Genomic DNA, 20,483 nt, shown 5'->3' with positions numbered 1-20,483 from the left:
AGCAGTGAACAAAACAGACAAAGCCCCTTCTCCCTTGGAGCAGACATTCTAGTGGGGAAAGACACAGACAAGAAATGAACTACACAGGTGTGTGACGGCCAGCAGGTGAGGAGCTACAGCAGGTAATGGGCTCAGTGGGGGGCGGTGGGGGGTGAGCCTGTCTTATACACCACCATCTGGGAAGGCCTCTCTAAAAGCTGACCTCTGAGCAGAGACAGGAATGAGGTGAGGGAGCCACCGTGAGAATACCTGGAGGAAGAGAGTCCTGGGCAGAGGGGACAGCAAGCGCAAACGTGGCTGAGCAACAAGAAGTTCAATATGGCTGGAGCAGAGAGAGCGTGGGCGAAAGTGGATGGAGGTGAGATCCGAAAGGAAACCAGAAGCCAGGTCTTACAGGGCCTTGGAGGTCATCAAAAGAACTTTGACTTTTATTTTCAGGTGGGAGCCACTGAAGAATGTCCCCTTAAAAGGAGCTGCTTTTACAGAGAACAAAGTGATGGTCATAGGTGGTGGTGGTAGGGGGTGGTGGGGGGTGGTTGGGTGAAAAAGATACAGGGATTCAGAAGTACAACTTGGCAGTTACAAAGCAGTCACGGGGATGTGAAGTACAGCATAGGGAACACAGTCAGTAATATTGTGACAACTGTGTACGGTGTTGGCGGATACGGGACTCATTGAGGGGATCACTTCGTAAGTTATATAAATGTCTAATCACTATGCTGTACGCCTGAAACTAATAGAATGCTGAATGTCAATTGTAATTTAAAAATAAAAATTTAATAAAAAGTAAAAAGAGTTGCTTAAAATCCAGTAATTAGAAAAAAAATTAGCCCCTCCTCATAATCTCGACATTATTTCCAGCTCTCTGTTATAGGGGGTATGCTTTGCTTTATAGAATAATATTTAACTACATTTCTAAAATATATGTATATACTTAACACTTAATGCAGTTCATCAATCCTGCATTTTCTAATTACTTAATTTTTTTGTATTTTTATTAGTTTCAGGTGTACAAAACAATGTAATAATTAGAGATTTTCACCCCTCACAAAGTGATAACCTCCCCCTAACCTACTACCCCTCTGACATCGTATGTAGCTGTTACAATTCCATTGACTCTATTCCCTATGCTGTACTTCACATCCCCTGATCATATATACATACATATGTACATCTAAGGACATTCAATATTACTCTACTTCAGCTTCAGGTGTACAGCTCAGTGGTCAGGCATCTACACAGTCTATGAAGTGACCCCCCTGATAAGTCCAGTGCCCATCTGACACCCTACATAATGTTTACAACATTATTGATTATATTCCCCATACTGCATTTCATATCTCTGTGAGTATTTGGTGACTACCAATTTGTACTTTCTAATCCCTTCACCTTCTCCCCCTCCCATCTAGCAACCTCAGTTTTTCTTCTATAGCTCTGAGTCTAATTACTTACTTTAAAAGATAGTATCTTTTAAAAGCCTGGGGTGTTTGAAACTGCTTTCACCCCTAGATAAGGAAAGAAAAATCAAACAAAACAATTTCTGGGAAACTGGTCCATTGCCTGCCTAAAGTTAAACAACTTCAAAGAGCCTAGGCTGGAACCCAAGTCATGTCAACTTAATTAACTGCATATCACCTGGCAGATCCTCACCTGAGAGCCCAAAGGGGCATATGGTAAAGCTCAGCCCTTGAACCATAAAATGAGGTAGTGCCTTAGGAATCACCCAAACAGCAACGAAGCGATTGCTGATAAATGGAAGTTGTCTGGGTGTAAAATGGCCTCGGAGGAAGTCTCGTTTATACTCACACATTCACCAAACCGCCCGATGTAACGACCCAGGATTTTGGTAAAGGGCACTTTATCATCGTTGCCTGCACTGATACCCAGCCCAAGTTTCTCATATGATTGTGTTGCCTAAAAGTCACCTTCAGTCACCTTGGAGGGTCTTTAGTAGGTACACTTAGATAAGCAAATGAAAATTAGTAATGTCAGGGACAGAGAGGTCAGCACAGCGGTTAGGACTGGCTGGGAGCAGGGAGGAGGGCAGACTGCTCCACAAAGAGAAGCATATATAAGGGACAGAAGAGGGATATTCCACTTGCAAACACTGGGATTTGTGGATGGGACACGTGCACAGGACAAGAGAGAGAGGAATGGCCTGGTTTACCCTTTACCTCCTGAACCTTCTCTGGGCTATGGCTGGGACCAGCACCCACGCCCGAAGCTCATGCTGTGAGTATGGTGTGTTTCCCAAGCAGCTCAGGGAAGCAGAAAGCCCCGACACTGGGGTCTGCTGATGAGTGAGGAGTTAAAAATAGCAGTCACCGGAGGAGTTCCAAAATGGGTGAGTCAGGCTGCGAGTGTCTATGGTTCATCTTTCCTGACTTAATAGCATAAATTTTTTGCGAGGCAAGTCTATGTTTTTTTGTTTGTTTTGTTTTTTGGGTTTTTTAGTGTGTGTGTTTTTACAAACAAAAGGAATGTACTCTCTCACAGTTTGGGAGGCCAGAAGTTTGACACCAAGTTGTCAGTTAGCAAGCTTGGTTCCTTCTTGGGGACTCTGAGGGAGAAGAGGTCTCCATGCTCTTAGCTTTGGTGATTGCTGGCCATCCTTAGTGTCCCATGGCTTGTGGCAGCATCACTCCAATCTCTGCCTCTGTCGACACATGGCATGCTCCCTGTATCTATGCATTTTATATTGAGTGATTGAAATACTGGTACAGGAATGATGGTGGATGATACACAGACAGACACTCAGTGGTTGTTCTGACCAGGTACCGCTACCAGTGGGAGTTTGGGGTACTCACTGAGGACAGGACATGTCCCAAATCTTTAATATTCATCATGTAAGAGAGAGAGAAAAAATGGATGCAAGGCAATCAGTGATTTCTAGGAATGTGCTAGAAATAACATGAACTGTGAGCCATAGTGCTTGAAATTGTTAAACGAGAAATCACTTTCTTAAAGATAAGGGTTATTTGAGAAGATGTAGGGACTAACTGGCCTCAAAAGCAAATCTCAGCGTTTTCTCCATTTCCCTTTAGTCATCGTCCCTAGAGGGGACATCCCCGGGGGGGACAGCAATGCTAACCTTGTCTCCTCCTAGAAGACCCAGCAAATGTGTTTCTGAGAAGAGGGATTGAGGGGTCTTGTAAATGGCTGTCTCTTCGCAGCTGTTCCCCCAGCGCAGAAGGCCTTAGTTAATGGTTTACAAGTGCTTATGGAGAGCTCGGTGACCCACTCAGCCTACCCCAACCCCAGCGTCCTGATCGCCATGAACCTGGCCGGAGCCTACAACTTGGAGACTCAGAAGCTCCTGACTTACAAGCTCATGGCCAGTGACACAGCTGGTAAGGACCCAGACCCCTCCCTGCACATGCTTCCTGAGTCTTGTCCACCCCCAGATCCCAACTCCCTGCACCCCCACCCCCGTGCTGCCTCTGGTCACACCTCAATCACCCAAACACCTCGGCCGACATTTCTGGAAAACACCTGGAAAGAAATATGTGTGAAGTCAGGTCATTCATAGAGGAGGGTGGTAACATACAAAGAGCTCTAGACTCGATGTGAAAAGAATGGGCTTCCGGTTCTCGCTCTGCCACTTAACCCCGTGACCTTGAACAGGTCTCTTGGTCCCACTCAACCTCATTTCCCTCATTTGCAAAATGCAGATGATTCTAATAACAATAACGCTAAACGTAATAATACCAAGGATAATAATAATCATCAAATCCCTGTCCTGCCTACCTCACAGGAGGTGACTTGAAGCTCAAGTTAGATAATAAAGTTGAAATCATCTTGCAACTGTGAATTTTCATATATGAATTTGTATGGGTGTTCTTGCTGCTTTTCTAAACAAACACCAGGGATTCTTGGGGGAGTCGTCAAGTCACACAGCGGCCACTAGATTCAATGGCTTCCTGAATATTTCAATACTCCTATTGAATCTAGTATTGAATACTAGATTCAATACTCCTGAAGTATTTCTCCATACTTCTTTCCTTAAGAAGTCTGATCAAAAAATGATCTAATCACATTATTAAAAAACCAAAATGATCTGGAAAGAAGCAGAGAGCTCAGCCTTGGTCCCTGGTGCTCTCTTCCCTGAAAATACCTTTAACTATTTTGTTCTCTGCTCTACAGACCTGACCATTGGTCAGCTAGCCCTCACCATTATGGCTCTCACCTCCTCCTGCCGAGACCCTGGGAATAAAGTATCAATTCTACAGAGACAAATGGAGAACTGGGCACCTTCAAGTAAGAGCTCATTGGAAGGGAAGGGAGAGTGAGGCAAATGCTCCTTCCTGAGACTTTTAAACCTGAAAGAAGAGGATGGGAGAGTGGAAAGTTAGGGAAGAGACACAAGGTCTCTTCCACTCAGGTTCCCTAAGCTAAGCCCCCATGGGAGATATTCACTTCCAATTGAAAATACACTAGAGAGGTGGCCGGATGGCTCAGTTAGTTAGAGCGCGGTGCTCATAACACCACCGTCACCGGATCAATTCCCACATGGGCCAGTGAGATGCACCCTCCACAACTACACTGAAAACAACGACTTGACTTGGAACTGAAGGGTCCTGGAAAAACACACTGTTCCCCAATTTAAAAAAGAAAAGAAACGAAACTAGAAAAGACCACTAGCCTAGGGCCAGAAACTTACCATGGCATCACCTGCCTGAAGACAGCGTCATCCCTTTTATTCCATTCTCATGTCAGATGTTTTTATTCTGAGAAATATTGATAGTATCTTTAGCCTGGACAGGTTTTCTAGCAATGTCTATTCAAAAGGTTTGGCGTTTCTTTTTGTGCAAATGTCCTCACTATGGGAAGTGTTAGTCTTATGAAGGCCCTCTGTCCCCTTCCAAGGCCCCAATGCCGAGGCTTCAAGTTTCTATGGACCCAGCCTGGCAGTCTTGGCACTGTGCCAGAAGAACCCTGAGACCACCTTACCGATAGCAGCCCGTTTTGCCAAGACCCTACTGGCCAATTCCTCTCCCTTCAATATAGGTGAGTATATAGGTCACCACTTTCAAACAGCCCTGAGCTGACAACGTCAAGGGCACTGAATGATGGAGCTGGTGGGGGAAGTGGGAGTGGGGAGGAGGCGGAGAGCACGAAAATGTCTGTAGAGGGGAGCTATTTAACAAATGTTTGTTGAACACATGAATTCAGGAATAAATGAAAGGGAGATAGTAAAACATAGGCACCAGAACAATACATGTCTGGCAGGTACAGAATCTCTACTGGGGACAAGAAACATGTTACCAAGTCAGTTCTTCCCAGGCAAATTATTAAATTATTAAATCAATGTCTAGACTCAGCCCTACCTGAACCCTCTCTTTTATCACTTCTGATGCTTCCACGCTATTCTTCTCAATGCTTCTCCTTAGAGCGTCCAAATATTCTGTATTAAGCAGCTACTCTCTGAACACTAAGCCCATCAGTCTCCCCTTCCAGGAACCACTGGAGCCATCCTGTTCCTTCATTCTGCAAGGATATGGAGGCTTTTTCCTCTACAACACCACGCCCTTCCTGCATCTACTGATCCTTTCTCTGTATAACCCCCTCATTCATGGTCCCCGTTTCTCCTCCATCACTCTCTAAGCAGTAACGTCTTCTCAGGTTCCCCCCCCCATACGTGCCTCATCAGCAACCTCTCTCACTTTAGGCGTGTTCAGGACAAGTAGGTACATATTTACTTGAGTACCTTCCCTGTGGGTCAACAACAGACTGGCCTCTGTTTCCCATCTGGGGCATCTCTGCCACTTCAGGGAAATTTGCACATTTCTTACAACACTGGTATCAACAATTCTGTCACTTTTCATGAAGCCATGCAACTTTCAGATAGAGATTGCGGTGGGGAAGGGAAGATCAATGAAAGAAAAGATGCCGCCTGGCAAGCCTTTCACTTGTTCTGGTCTTGTTATGCCAGAGTTGGCGCATTCAGCCCACACATGTTCTCCCATGCAAATAGTGGAAAGGCCCCTGTGCTGGGTACTATGGGGGATGCAAAGTTTGCACCATCCAGGAGTTCACAGAGCACAGTAACACAAACAGCAGAGAGTGCCAAGATTGCACACAGGTACAAACAGCAGATGCTACAGGAGTTCAGAAAAGAGACTGCACCTGTTGTGCTGGGATGGCCAGGGAAAGCTTCTCTGACAGGTGGTGACGGCTGAGCCTTCTGGAACCAGTGACATTTTGAAAGATAAACACTGGGACAAGAGAAATGGGATTAAATATACTGCCTGTCTATGTTAATTAAAAGCATGAACCATGCAGTCCTACAGATCTGGGTCTATTCAGGTCCTGGCACTGCTACTTACTAGCTGTGTGGCCTTGGGCAGTTACTTAACCTCTCTGAGCCTCCATTTTCTCATCCCTTATTTGGAGATAATTATAGGTCCTATTTCACAGGTTGTCCTGAAGAGTAAAAGAGATAATGTACCTGGAACACAATAAATGTTAGTTGTTCATATCATTGGTGGTGGTTGTCTTATCCCCCTGTGATTCACAGACACGGGAGCAATGGCGACCTTGGCTCTGACTTGTATGTACAACAAGATCCCTGTAGGATCAGAGGCAGGTTACAGAATGCTGTTTGGGCAGGTACTAAAGGATACTGTGGAGAATATCAGCATGAGGATCAAAGACAGCGGCATCATCGGGGACATCTACAGTACTGGCCTCGCCATGCAGGTAAACACGTCACTGAGGCTCCTCGCTGGCTCCGTGCCAGTAAGACTGGGTTGTGGGCTCAAGAGACCAGGCTTCTGAGATCTCTGCGAAAGACCAGCTGGTGTACTTGAGGTAGATTCCTTGTGTCTCCTGTGCCTTGATTTCCCTACTGGTAAAATATAAGTAAGTGTTAATTCCTTCCTACCTCATAGGTAAAGTGTGAAAAGAAATCTACATGAACTCTTCCCCTTCCTTGGGAAAAAAAAAAGAAAGAAATCCAAAAATGTATTGGTTTACTATTAATACTGACCAGTTTGTTCATAAAAAATATAGACGAATGAAAGTTTGGTATATAAAAATTAAGGATATTAAAGTAGGTCCTCAAAAAAAATATTGAATTGTCTGATTCCATCTTACTGGTCAGGTATTCTTTTTTCAGCCCTTTATCTTGATCCAAAAAAGAAGGGGCTTGAATTCAAAATGCTTTATGAAAATCATCTAAAGCTGACTGGACATCTAATCTTCATCAATCTCTGTTTCAGTCTTGACCTCATTTCAACCTCACAAGGAACCCTAATAAATGGCAGAGCCAGGTGTGCCTGGGAGCCAAGTCCGTACTCACCCTGCTTTTCCTTAGTGTAGCTTCCCAGGCTTGGATTCTATAAGATGCTGCTTCATACAGCTCCAAATACATCCCCCCGCTGCCCCCCGCACTGATTAGGGTTGATGAGGGCAGCAGTCTCCAGGGAAGACACACCAATGATAGTGGGAAGAGATAACCAACTAGAATCAGAGACTAAAGGGTCATTGTGGCCCTTCCAAGCTAAGAAAGTATTTGTGCTCCAAAGTCTCAAAATGTCCCATGAGATTAATAGCAAAACTACATCATGACCTTCTCAACTCAGAAAGCCCAGGAAATAGAGACTCATGGAGTTACAATGCCAGCCTTAAACCTAACATAGCTCTGGACTAATGTTATTAATAGGAAAAAAAAATCCTTTTGGGGGGGGTGTGGGGGAGGAGGGTGGATGGAGACTCATATTTATATTCCACACGTTAAAAATTAGCAAAAGGTATAAATGGACTAAAAATTAGTTCATGCTAAACATAAGAAAATACAAACTCCCCACTCCAATGTGCCATGTGTAGGAGCAACTAATGAGAACAAAGTCAGTTTCTATGTCGTGTGATGGTCAATGAAATTTTGCCTTGGAGCAAAACTCTTTTGTTACGATGGCTGAATCATACACGATTCATGTCCCAGGGCTCAGGTCTAGAAAGCTTTGTGGAGGAACAAAGGCAGTCTGAAAGGGACATCAGACAGGTTGTAGTTATGACTCAATTAAAATAACCTTGCTTCACCTCAGCGCAAGACAGAGAATTGTTTGCTTTGGCTGATTTGGTTTGTGGATTCTGTCCAGGTTTTTATCACCTGCAAGATACACTCTGATAAGCTGTTCATGAAAATTAAAGCTTTGCCTATGAAAAGGCAGGACCTTATCCATATCCAGATATCATAGGCTATGTGGATTTCTTGTCAGTTACAACACAAAGCCTCTCCCTAACCTCTTACGGCCCATATTCAGAGTTTACCCAGGCAGCCTAAAGTCTGAAACTACCCAATGTCTAATATATAACCTTTTTCTAATCTAAATGTTCTGGTGTAGAAAAGCAAATGGCTCTGGAGCTATAACAACTTGAGTTTGAATCCCAGATCTGCACCATCTTAGGCAAACATTGAATTTATTTTAATTTCATTTCCCCTGTAGGAACAAGGTTGCAAAGACATAAATCAAATCACAGGCACAATGTGGTGCTCAATCATTGTTCACGGCCTCTCCCAGTAGAGTGGTGACATTAACCTTGAATGTCAGTCTTCATTCATCCTCTTCCAGGATGCGTAGGTCTTCACGTGGCCTAGACCACCCACATTGCTTCCCAAAGGCATGCATGCAGTATTTCCTCTGTTCCAGGATTTCTCCTGTTTTTCCATCAATAGTACCATGTATTCACGGTTCCTCTAATAGGAACTTGGAAAGGGGCCTGATAAACGTCTTTATGAGAAGTTACTAACGACTTCTCACAGCTTTATGTGTCACTCCTCTTTAGTGTTGGTGTTGGTAGTGTTACCCCAAGGGGGTACATCTCACTCAGTGGGACTTGGGAGGTGGGTATGGCAAGTGGACAAGATATGGTAGCTGACGCCCCTAAACCAAAGTGCCCTGTAAAGTGTCCTCTGACAAGAGCCATGGTTCATGGCTGCCAAGGTAACAGTGATGGCTGTGCCCATCCGCAGGGTCCAGCTGCTCACAGCACTGCCTCTGCCGCACAGCGCCATTTCTGACTCCCCCTCTCCCTTCTTCCACTTCCCATCTCCAGCTCCAGAGAAACTGGTCATCAGCAATCTCAGCCCATTAATATGCACTGGGGGCCGTGGCCAGCACAACCCTCCCAGGAGGGAGGTGAGGACCACATCTTACATATCACACATTACAAAACGATTTTGCACACCATCCCATGTGAACCTCAAATGACACCCCCCAAAAGTGGGCAGAAATTATTATTTCTATTTTACCTATGAGACATAAAACTCAGCAGAGTGAATTCCCTGTGTACTAACCAAGTCTCATTTTGCAAATAACAGAAACCCAAATAATTTTTGCTTAAGAAAAATGGAGACTTACTATTTTACATAAACTGGGGTGTCCAGGGCTAGATTAAGTAATTTCAGGATTAATCAGGAAAAAGGGCTCAAAGCACGATATTAGGACCACTCTCGATTTCATCTCTCGGGCCTGGTTTTCCTCATTCCCTCCTGCTCCACGCCTTCTTCAAAGTGGCTGAGGAAGATGGTCACAAGGAGCTCAATGCTGACTCAGATGGTCCCAGCTGAGTAACCCCCGCAGGGAGGGGGATGCTTCTCTCGCCCCATGTCCGTATATCAGGGAAGGACTCTATTAGTACGTGTGCCCACCAGTCACTGTCACCAAGAGGATGGCACTCCGTGATTATCCAGTCTGTCCACCTGTGGCCAGAGATGTGGAGCCTCTGGCTGACAGTCTTGACACGATCACCAAGTATGGGAGGAGCCCACCAAAGGGAGTGCGGGACGATGCAAACGATGGCCAGGATGTGCTAGGCCAAAGCTCCCCGGAGCTCGCTTTGCCCCGCTCTCATCCTCATTCTCCAGCCAAGGACTCTTATTAACACAGCAGCCCTAACAGTGTTCCCTGACTCTGAGCGCTGCACAGGTATTTGTTGCGTCACTGCACGGAGCTAGGCGGTGGGGATGCCGCAGAGAACAGGACTGCGTTGTACCGATGCAGCTGCAGGTTGGACTCTGGGTGATCGAGTCGACACCTTAGAAGGCATGTGAAGGCCAACTCTCAGCTACGCCGCATTCCTTCTCTCTCCCCAGGCTCTCTCTGTGACTCCTGAGCAACCTAACAAGGAGTGGAACTGCAAGAAGACTGTGGATACAATACTTAATGAGATTAAGCAGGGGAAATTCCACAACCCCATGTCCATTGCCCAAATCCTCCCTTCGCTGGAAGGCAAGACATACCTAGATGTGCCGCACGTGTCTTGCAGCCCTGGTAAGAACTCTTAACCTCTGTCTCTCCTTATGTCATAAAGTGGCAACTTATGCCAGGAATGATCTGTGGGTCAATTTTACGTGGCATATAGGTTTTCTTATGTCTGTTACATCCATTGTAGGCAGAGCCACATCTGACTTCCAATCCCCAAGAATTGTGGGCTAACACACAGCCATACCGTCCTGCCCTCAGAATGCAGGCCTCATGTCTAGTTCATTCAGGACACATTCACTGAGCACCTGCTACAGGTAAAGCATTTTACGGGATGCTGATGGAGAGGGAAGACCCATGGTCCTAACAATCAAATAACGTGTAACTTCATTCATTCATTTAACAAATGTACCAAACATAGTACATTATTTTATGATATCTGCTCTTTACAAAGTCAGGAGACATAGATGTAGGCAAAACTCACAATATTTGGAAGAATGAAATAAGTATTAAATAGAAATAAAAGCCGTATACAGTGCAAAAGCAAAGGAAATGTGAGCAATCGTTCAGATTGCCCGGGAGGCTTAGGAGAAGAAGAGCCGACTTTTCAGTCAAGCCTTGAAGACCTAACTATGAAGCCTTGGTGCTTGCAGAGCACCACAGGGATGGGGTGGAATCCTGGCGCACAACCTTTTTATTTGAAATATCTTTATTTTACCCAATTGAAAATATAACTGAGACTCTTAAAATTCAAACATTGCACAAATATGCATTTCAAAAGTGGGAATCCTGCGTAAAACCTTTCTCATGTCAGAGATAACTTGTCTTTGGTATAGATTCCTCCAACTCTTCTTTCTAATCAAATACTACTGTAAAGTATTACCTGCCTTACGTTGCGCGGACTTCCTAAGACAAGCGGAGATGAAGGAGCTCCTTGCCTGCCTCAGAGCAGCATCCACAAAGACCACTAGCAACCTGCTCCCAGTCATACCAGGCACGGCCACATCACCTAACTCCTTAGGCAGCTTCCCAGGGATTGCCCAACTTTAAGCAGGTGGCCACGGGGTCCTTCCTAGGAAGCTACAATAGTGGCCTAGGCGCTTTGTCACATGGTTGGTAACTTACTACCTTTGCTTCCAGATTCTTAGGGGAAGCAAAGGAAATGTTCGTTGTAAAACTAGCTGTCAGTTCTTCAGCTACGATCAGTTGTCTAGACTGGTAATGAGAGCTCCAGTTCCGCAGAGTGAGCCACAAAACACCAAAACGCATTGCTACTTCTTGAAATGTTTCTGGGATGGGTTGCCAACAACAGACACTACAAAGAAGCTTCTACACTATTGATAATCTTTAACAAATTGGGTCTCTTTGCTCTTCACAGATCATGAGGTGCAACCAACTCTACCCAACTCTCCTAGTCCTGTCCCCCCCTCTGCAGCCAACATCACTGTCATTTACACCATAAACAACCAGCTGAGGGGGGTGGAGCTGCTCTTCAACGTGACCATCAATGTCAGTGTGAAAAGCGGATCAGTGCTACTTGTTGTCCTAGAAGAAGCACAACGCAAAAATCCCATGTTCAAGTGCGTGCTACAAGTGGCATTAGCATTCTCCCCAAGCCTAACCTCAATTCCCATTTTCTTTCTCTCCTTCCTTCATTTACTTACCTTTTTTTCTTCTTATGACTTAACCGATATCTTGTATGTAATAGTCCCTTAAGAGCCTGCAATCTCTTATGAAAAATGAAATCATACAAGTCAATACGTGATATAGTTTTAAAAATAGGAACTCAAAGAAGAGAGCCCACTGTGGATTTGAATAGTCAAAGAAGGCTTGTGGCTTTGGACCATCTTCAAAGCATAGGTACTATACAGGAAAATATGAGAGGGTGGTATCTAGGAAGAGGGAAAAGCTAGAACAAAGCATTCAAGACAGGAATGAGCAAGGAATTCCAGATCAGGGAGTCAGCCAGAAAAGAGACTAGAGAAGAGAACGCAGGATTTAAGGAAGTGAGTAATTTCTGGAAGGACAGGTTGGGTGATATTGTAGAAAGCTGGAAGTACCAGGCTAATATTGCAGGAAAGCTCTGCAAGTTTTTGAATAAGACACGTTATGCTGTAAAATGTTGCTTGGGTTTGAGAACGGGAGACAGGAAAAGAGCTAGACAGGAGAAATGACCACAGTGGTGAAGCTGTGACGTGATGAGGACTTCACCCAGGAGAAAAGGGCTCGTGCCAGGGAAGATGTGCCCAGGTGTGAGCACTGGATGGGGGGGTCAAGACAAAGAAGCTGCAACACTATAGATAAGCACGTCAGGAACAGAGAATGTCTTTTAGAGAAGACAACATAATTCCTCTAGACATGTTTGATTGTGGGTATTTGGAAGAGAAATGTTAGGAGCTTTTAGAGGTAAAACGGGAGTCCTAGAAAAGACATCAGGACAGGCAAAAGAGACTGGACCGTCGTCTGATAAAGGTGAGGATCAAAGTAAAGGGACTGTGCAGAAGGTGGCAGATACAGTGCCCCCAACAAAAGCAGGAGACACGTCTAGTTATTCCAACTTTACAGACAGAACCACGTAGGTCCAAAGACGTTAGGTAATATTCCTAAGGTCACATAATGTGTAACTAATAGAGTTGAGATAATTAATAGGTTTGAATGACTCTGAAGCTCATGTTTTCCACTGCCCTGTTGGGAAAGGGCAGAATACAGAAATAAATAACAGAGAAAGTTAAACTTTGGGGACTGTCTATAGTTTGCAAAAAGAGGAAGCAGTAGAGAAGTATGGAGAAAACTAAACTATAGGAGTACAGGGAAAATGCTAGCTCATGGAAAGAAAAAGAGAAGGTACTTTCAAAGGAAAGATGACAGGACCCAAATTCTGTAGAGAGATGTCAGGAGAAAGATTGACAAAGGCCAAGGAATTGACAATTGAGTGACACGTGGGATCTATTCCACAGGGATAGGTTAAGTCACATGTCTGCTGCCCACAGCCCCGCTCCATAACTTCCCTAATTTCTTTAGACAGGTCAGGATAAAAGTCGCATTTCAAGAATACATAATTTGCAAATAACCCTCTCAGTATACTTTCCTTCTTCTTGAGCTTAGCTTTAATTTTGCCTGATTTTTCTTTTTCTGACTGGAATGTAACAATATACATAGTAGAAATGTTGAGGGGGAAAAAGCATAAAGAAGAAAACAAAGCCTCTATAATCCATCCACAATATAATCACTATTGCTATCTTTTATCATTTTGTAGGTGTTCTCTCTGTATTACAACTAGTTATGATCTATCATACACATGGGATAGAGAGGTTTCATAAAATTTGTATCCCACATTTTTGCTTAACATTATTGCATAAGCCTTTTCCCATGTCACTGAAAATTGTTGAAAAATAGGATTTTCATAACTGCAAAATATTCAGTGTTGGATATTCATTCCATCACTCACCTAATTATTTGCCCATTGTTAGACATTTACATTTTTTAAATTTGCTTATTGACAGTTTTCTTCTAAATTAATGCATTTTAATTTTATTTAATTCCATGTGATTTCAGATTTATTAGTCATTTGCTTTGTCTCTTTTAAGCATGATTTTATTGGATCTTTAAAGCATTTAAATGTCCCTGTCCCTTTATCTTAACTCTTTATTGCCTGACCTAAAGTGACATATTAATCATATATGATTTTATTCTTACAGATTTGAAACCACAATGACATCTTGGGGCCTTGTCATCTCTTCTATCAACAATATAGCTGAAAATGTGAATCACAAGACGTATTGGCAGTTCCTTAGTGGCAACACACCTTTGAATGAAGGTAAGAGAAGAAAAGCAATGTGGGCATTTCCTCCATAGTCTGAAGGCTACATTCTTCTGTTTCCTTATTTCATTTGTTCATTCATTTGATAAATAAATAATTGTGAGATTGTATGTGTATATATACAATGGCTACATATATATACATACACAAATATATTATAAATATATACAGTGATTAGATAGATGATAAATGATTGATAAATGACAGATAGGTAAAGATAGACAAATAGATTATAGATACATAGATAGATACATAGATACATAGAATGTATGGGGAGCTATCTAAAATACCTTTTTTTTTTCAAATCAAGAATCCTGACTTCACTCTGAGCCAGTAGGAAAATATCCAGTGAACAACAAAAGTGGATTGATTTACTTAAAACAATAATGCTTAAAGAAGCAAAAAGCAGATAATGAAAGAGAGACAAAAAAAAACAGACAGAAAAGTTAGTATGTGAGCTAAGAAGATGGCCAGGTTGGGGTTAAAAAATTAAATGTGTAAAACAAAAGCACAGTGAATTCATAGCCAGTGGGAAAACAAATGTGAGGGATAAGAATAGCTATTTGTGTAGTGCTGTTATGTTTTATTCCATATATCAACTCTGTAGATAATAGTAACTCTCTTTATACAGAGAAAGAAACTAAGCCTTAGAGACATAAAAGGGACTTGTACAAGACACACATCTAGCGTGTGACAGAGCAGATAGACAAGCCCAGGATGAGAGAGTTTTCTATCACAGCCTCACTCTGTTCATTCTTCACCTTCTTGTGTTGTACATTCTTCAAAGAGAGGAATGTTTGTACGTGCATTTTGTGTGGGGAAAATGGGAAGAATAAATCTCAGAGTTCAGGAAAACTAACATTCTTTAAAATTTTTGCACAAAAACTAAACTATCCTCCGACATAAAGGCCAATGGCATATGGTTTTGGCTAAGGATGGTGTTACCTAATTAATCTGATGTTAATTGTCACCAAGCAGAGAGATATGAAGCCAAAGAAAGTCACAGCAGAGCCAAGACTGTGGCTTTGTAAAGATGCTTCAATAACCAGATTACAATGGGAGAGAAGTTTTTCTTAGAGTCTACATGTATTTAACAAATTCTGGCCAGTCAGAAGTTGTGGAATTGCATCATATAAGGACCTTGCAGTCACATGGGCCTTGGTTAGAAGCTCCTTGTCTTATTTACTAGTTGCATTAGGCAAGTAATGATTCTTCTCTGAGTCAGTTTACATTGCATGGGTTATTGCGAGGATTAGAAATAATGTGTTTAAAATGAGTAAGTACAATGTCTGACGCATATATAGCATTTGTTCAAAAATGCTATTCATTATTATTAGTTCTTCTACTGCCTTCATCTCAAAAATTGCTTTGGGAACTTACAAGTAAATCAGGCTTATTCTCATGTCTGCCAATTACTTTTATTTTCTGAAGGAAGGAATGGTAAACAGAAAGGCCTCTGAGATCCAAAAAGATCTGGAACTGGCATTGTCATTTTTCTGACGCCTGGTGACTTGCAAGCTGGTCACCAATACTACCACCGTCTATCTTTCCTGCCCTGAAAAGACAAGCATTTTCAACCCACTGCCCTTCCTTATTTCTTACAAAATCTTCAAAAGTGAACACGAGCTCCTGCCTTGAACGCTCTAACATTGGCTTAAACAAGCCATTTTAACAATAACCATCATTTATTGCACATTTATTATGTGTCAGGTACTGTATTAAGCAGCTGGCAGTCTTTATTTCTAATCCTGAAAATAATTCTTTGGGATAAATATCATTAGAGCAATTGTACTCACATATATGAGGAAAAGGAGGCTCACACAATTTAAGGGGCTCACCCAAGACACGCTCCACGTGGCCACCTCGAGCCTGGAAACAAGGACTCCCTAAATCTCAATCACGTGCTCCTTCCATACTCACCAAGCTGCACACTCCATGATCACTTAACTCCTGTAACGATGGGCTGATCCTGTGGGAAGTGGGGGTGCTCATATGTACCATGGTCACCTCGTGTTTCTCTGCTTGTTTCCAGGAGTTGCTGACTATATCCCTTTCAACCATGAGCACATCACAGCCAATTTCACACAGTACTAGGGACGAGGGGGCCGGTTTCTGGTGAACTTCTCCAAAGGATGGCTGGAATTTTTCATCATTTCAAATCTATGCAGAACAGTGGACATCTACAGTGGTACCAAACTCCTGGTAAAAACATGGAAACCCCTGTGTTGAATAAATGATGTAAACTTCTCCAGAGTCTCAACATCTGTGACCCACCCATGAAAAAAAAGTCTGGCTCCTCAAGGCAATGACTGCCAGTCGTCACTTAAACTGAGGGTGACGGGAGATGGGAGAGCCAGGTTGATGTTTTTGGAGAGCGTTCTGATCTTCTCAATTAATTAACCAACATACTCCTTTATTTCTACAAATGAAATATTTTAAAAACTCCCATTTTTGTTTCTTATACCAAGCACTTCTTTTCAAATCACTTAGTTAAACATATATACTTACATATATACATGAAATGGCCAGTATTACTTCATATGAGACCCACAGATCGTTCAGGACTTGGTAAATGATGTTATGCCATAACTCTCCCCTTCCATTTCCAATATTCGTTCTGGGTAAAATCAAGTTTAAAATGTATACTTTATATAACATATATAAACATATATTTAATATATAAATATAATTTGTATTTAATACGTAATATAAATATTAATATATTTTACATACTAAATTTTTTATATATCGAATATAGATCTAGATCTACAAACCCACTAATAATGTATAAGTGACAATTTTAAGCTAATAATGTATAAATGACAACTCTAATCTCTGTTAGTAGGAGTCAACACTGGTACGAACCTTCTAGGGAAGGATACGGAAATTTGTATTAAAATACCTAAAATACACTCAACTTTGACCCCCTAAAAGCCCCAATTCTGAAAGTTATACAAAGGGAAGAATCCTATGAGGACATATAAGAATCAAAGATATATAAGAATCAAAACGTCCGCTGGTGCAACATACAGATGATGTATTATAGAATTGTACACTTGAAACCTGTATAATTTTATTAACAGTGTCACCCAATAAATTTTTACAAAAAAAGAAAAAATACGTCTGCTGGGACAATTAGAGAATGAACCTTAGATACGCAGCCTCAATACACTTCCTAATGAACCCCAGAAGCAGACCAACTTAACTGCCCTGTCACAGGTTGCGCCTTCTGGCATCTCAGAGCAGGAACCAGCTCTCTGGTAACAGTCTGGCTTCCAGAAGAAAGAGTTGTGAACCACACAGGCCCAGGTTCCCATCCCAAACATACCTATTGTACCCTAGAAAAAGGCCAGGACTGTTACAGTAGTGGAAGGAACCCTTAGGGCGTGGTGAGTGCTCTCTCATAATGTTTATAACACAGAAAAATGGAAAGAATCTATATGTCCAACAGGAGAGCAATGGATAGGTAGACCCTGGTGGACGCATATGATGGGGTATTTAAAAGTCACCAAAATTCATGTTGAAGATAAACACTTGCTGACATGAAGAGACATTCATGTGAAGGAAGCAAACAACAAAACTTTGTAATGTCACCCACACCAGAGTGTTATAGTGACTCTAATAATATGTTTATAAAGGCCAGAAGTAGGGATCTAACAATCTACCTCTGCATGATAGAATTATTGGTGACTGATTTTGTTTGTTCACTTCTGTTTTCCAAGTTTTCTCCATTAGATACATAATCATTGAGCAACTTGGTAATGGGAAAAAAGCTATTTTAAACAAAAATAATTTTTTCTTATTTAACATAAATTGGGCAATGAAAGGGGTGTGTGTGTGTGTGTGTGTGCGTGTGTGTGTGTGTGTGTGTGTGTAAAAGAATCCCACCCCCAAGTTTTGCTCTAATGATAGAAATTAGAGGAATGAGAGCTCCGTGGAAGACAGTAAAGAGAGGGAACCACAGGGTGGTTTCATGTATGAAAACCTCAGTTTAGCTACCTGCCTAGTAATTAACTGTGTGTATTCATTTGTATTGGCAGGCTTGGGGGGCAGAGACATGAGGCTGACATTAGATCTGCTATGACAAATTGCAATTCCGCTTTGAGTGTAGTCTGTCTCTTTATTACATAACACTCAAAACTGCATTGGGTTAAGGTTTCAGTGACTATAATAAGCACTTTTGTGACCTCTACTGGCCATGGCTGGTAAAGCCTAAATTTTCAGGGGCGTGTCAATTATGCAAATTTATGAAAATGTAGGGAAGATTAATACCAACTACTTTTCTTCCATTTAAAAATTGTGTGCGATTGTACTTGCATTTAACCAGACAGATGAATGACCTATAGTAAGTACATGATTGAAGAGAACATGATTGATAATGAAGTGGAACTGAATACATAATTCCTATAGCCCCTTCCAACTGAGACCCTATAATTCTTTGAAATAGCAAAGAATTTAGCTCAGAAGTGCAAATGGCTATGAGAATTAAAAGAAGAACAAGAATCCTGGCTGAGAAAATAAAAATGGAAAAAGAGAAAGAATGAAACTTAACGAAATGATTCTAAACCTTGAAGACCAAACACAAAACATAACAATGATTTCTTTTTGTAAAGTGAACTTGACCAACATATACAAAAATATGTAATAAAGTGACAATAATTAAAACAGTATAGCACTGGTTTCAGATTAGGAAGAACACAGGAATGAAATAAAATGTCAAAAGTTACCAAAACAACTGTGTGGGAATTTAGTACATTATAAAGTCACATATTAAATGAGAACTTTCAACTTGGAAAAAGAATTATGTTGGATTCCTACTTCTGGTCTTTATACGCATATTATCAAAGTCAAAAACTCTTAAGGAAATTAGTGGCAGATTTTACTACATAATAAGTGGTCAGACCTCCAAAAAATGAAAGAACATATTGATTTATTGCGGTGGAACCATTCATAAGAATACCATGGATATATATAGTCTGTGAATGCCAAGACAAAAACAAGAACAACAGTTGACACTGTTCCTTCTTCTTGGCCAAACAATTAAGAAGTTGATCCATTCTTTGTGCCCATTGACTTACTCAATGAGAAATGCTGGAAATAGCTCTCCTGTAATACTAAGTCCCCATGTTAGGGCTAAATCTAAGTTAGCTTTAAAGCTCTGGAATATGTATAGACACATTAATTTTTCTCATGGTAGTAAAGTTGACGCTCAATAGATATTTGTTGAATGAGTGAAGACTTTTTTGTTCGTCATGTTCACCACTATTATCTATAAAATAGGACTCAAATAAGATAATCTATGTGTTCATGAAGGCCCTTTGTTAACAGCAAATCACTTTAATAGTTAATTATTAATATGTATTAGAGGTGTTTTTTGTTGTGGAAAAACATATGATACCATTGTCCTTTTATAAATGCTCTACACCATATGGAGGCTAAACTGATGAAGAAAGTAATATTATCTAGCCCCTTAAGAAGGTTTTGTGAGCTTCCTGGGGCAAGGAAGTTCCATGGTGATTTATTACAATATGATATTATAATTACCGTGTTTCCCCGAAAATAAGACCTAGCCTGACAATCAACTCTAATGCGTCTTTTGGAGCAAAAATTAACATAAAACTCGGTCCTATTTTACTATACTATAACATAATACCAGGTCCTATATTAATTTTGCTCCAAAAGATGCATTAGAGCTTTTGGATTGTCTGGCTAGGTCTTATTTTCGGGGGAAACAGGATGGGATCTGATAAACAAAACCCCAATCTGTTAATTAAAATGAGATGGCACTCACCCGTGTGTGCACGCACGTGCCATTTATGTCAACAGCCAGACCTGGAACTAGACCACAGGTTTAACTCTGGATTTTAAACTAAGAAAGATTTAAAAGTGAGGTGCTAGGTAATTTTTACATAGATGGAAAAAAACATAAATCCCAGTGGATGTAGGCCTGAATTTCCAGAAACAATACCTTGTACTTATACTCAACTCACTAAAATTTCAAGGTGCTCAGAGCTGATTGTCAAACTTGAACAGGCATTGGAGTAACCTGCGGAACTAGTTCACAAGAGGAATTAGCCTCACTATGCTGGTTTATTTGTACCTATAGAAAGTCCTTCCTTCTATTCATGCAATTAATTATTCCCCTTCCCTTTCTCATAAACACCCCTTGTCTTCACCACCTAATCGTTACACTATGTGGGTTTCTTCATGAATCACTGCTTCCTAGAATTACACTTCTTTTTGGATCTCAAATAAAGGTTTGTTGCCTCTTACCTTGACATTTTTATTTTTAGGTTAACAGAACTAAGTAGCTACGTGACTCCTGCCTGCCTCAGCATCTACTCCGCGGAGAAAACTTCCCCGCCTGCCGCCGTCACCTAGGTAAAAACTCCAGATCGGACGCGGTCGCCAGAGGGCCGACGGAGCGCCTGGCGGACGCGCAGGAACGGGCACCGGAA

General features: G+C 41.7%; 1 protein-coding gene and 1 long non-coding RNA gene across 2 annotated transcripts; one reads left to right on the top strand and one right to left on the bottom strand.

Annotated features, from left to right (window-relative positions):
- The first annotated feature begins 1,497 nt into the window (after window positions 1-1,497).
- Window positions 1,498-16,162, top strand: CBLIF (cobalamin binding intrinsic factor). Its single transcript, XM_019754079.3, has 9 exons — window positions 1,498-2,232; window positions 3,174-3,350; window positions 4,144-4,257; window positions 4,867-5,007; window positions 6,518-6,699; window positions 10,097-10,274; window positions 11,584-11,785; window positions 13,904-14,022; window positions 16,058-16,162. Exons 1-9 carry the CDS (start codon window positions 2,121-2,123, stop codon window positions 16,117-16,119), a joined length of 1,287 nt encoding a protein of 428 aa, XP_019609638.3. The 5' UTR covers window positions 1,498-2,120; the 3' UTR covers window positions 16,120-16,162.
- Window positions 8,411-20,473, bottom strand: LOC109459541 (uncharacterized). Its single transcript, XR_012497597.2, has 4 exons — window positions 20,299-20,473; window positions 16,534-16,642; window positions 15,946-16,224; window positions 8,411-10,148 (listed from the first exon to the last, which is right to left on the bottom strand). It is a non-coding gene; the product is annotated as an uncharacterized LOC109459541 (long non-coding RNA).
- Window positions 20,474-20,483: the final 10 nt, after the last annotated feature.

Source organism: Rhinolophus sinicus, chromosome 14, assembly GCF_057876585.1.
Source record: "Rhinolophus sinicus isolate RSI-liver-muscle chromosome 14, RSI-T2T, whole genome shotgun sequence".
Classification (NCBI taxonomy): domain Eukaryota; kingdom Metazoa; phylum Chordata; class Mammalia; order Chiroptera; family Rhinolophidae; genus Rhinolophus; species Rhinolophus sinicus.
The sequence above is the reverse complement of the archived record's forward strand: the minus strand, read 5'-3'. Positions and strand labels throughout refer to the sequence as shown.

Coding starts and splice junctions, on each gene's coding strand:
- CBLIF (XM_019754079.3), top strand. CDS start 2,121: ATGGGACACGTGCACAGGACAAGAGAGAGAGGAATGGCCTGGTTTACC. Junction 2,233..3,173: donor CCACGCCCGAAGCTCATGCT/GTGAGTATGGTG, acceptor GTCTCTTCGCAG/CTGTTCCCCCAGCGCAGAAG. Junction 3,351..4,143: donor CATGGCCAGTGACACAGCTG/GTAAGGACCCAG, acceptor TCTGCTCTACAG/ACCTGACCATTGGTCAGCTA.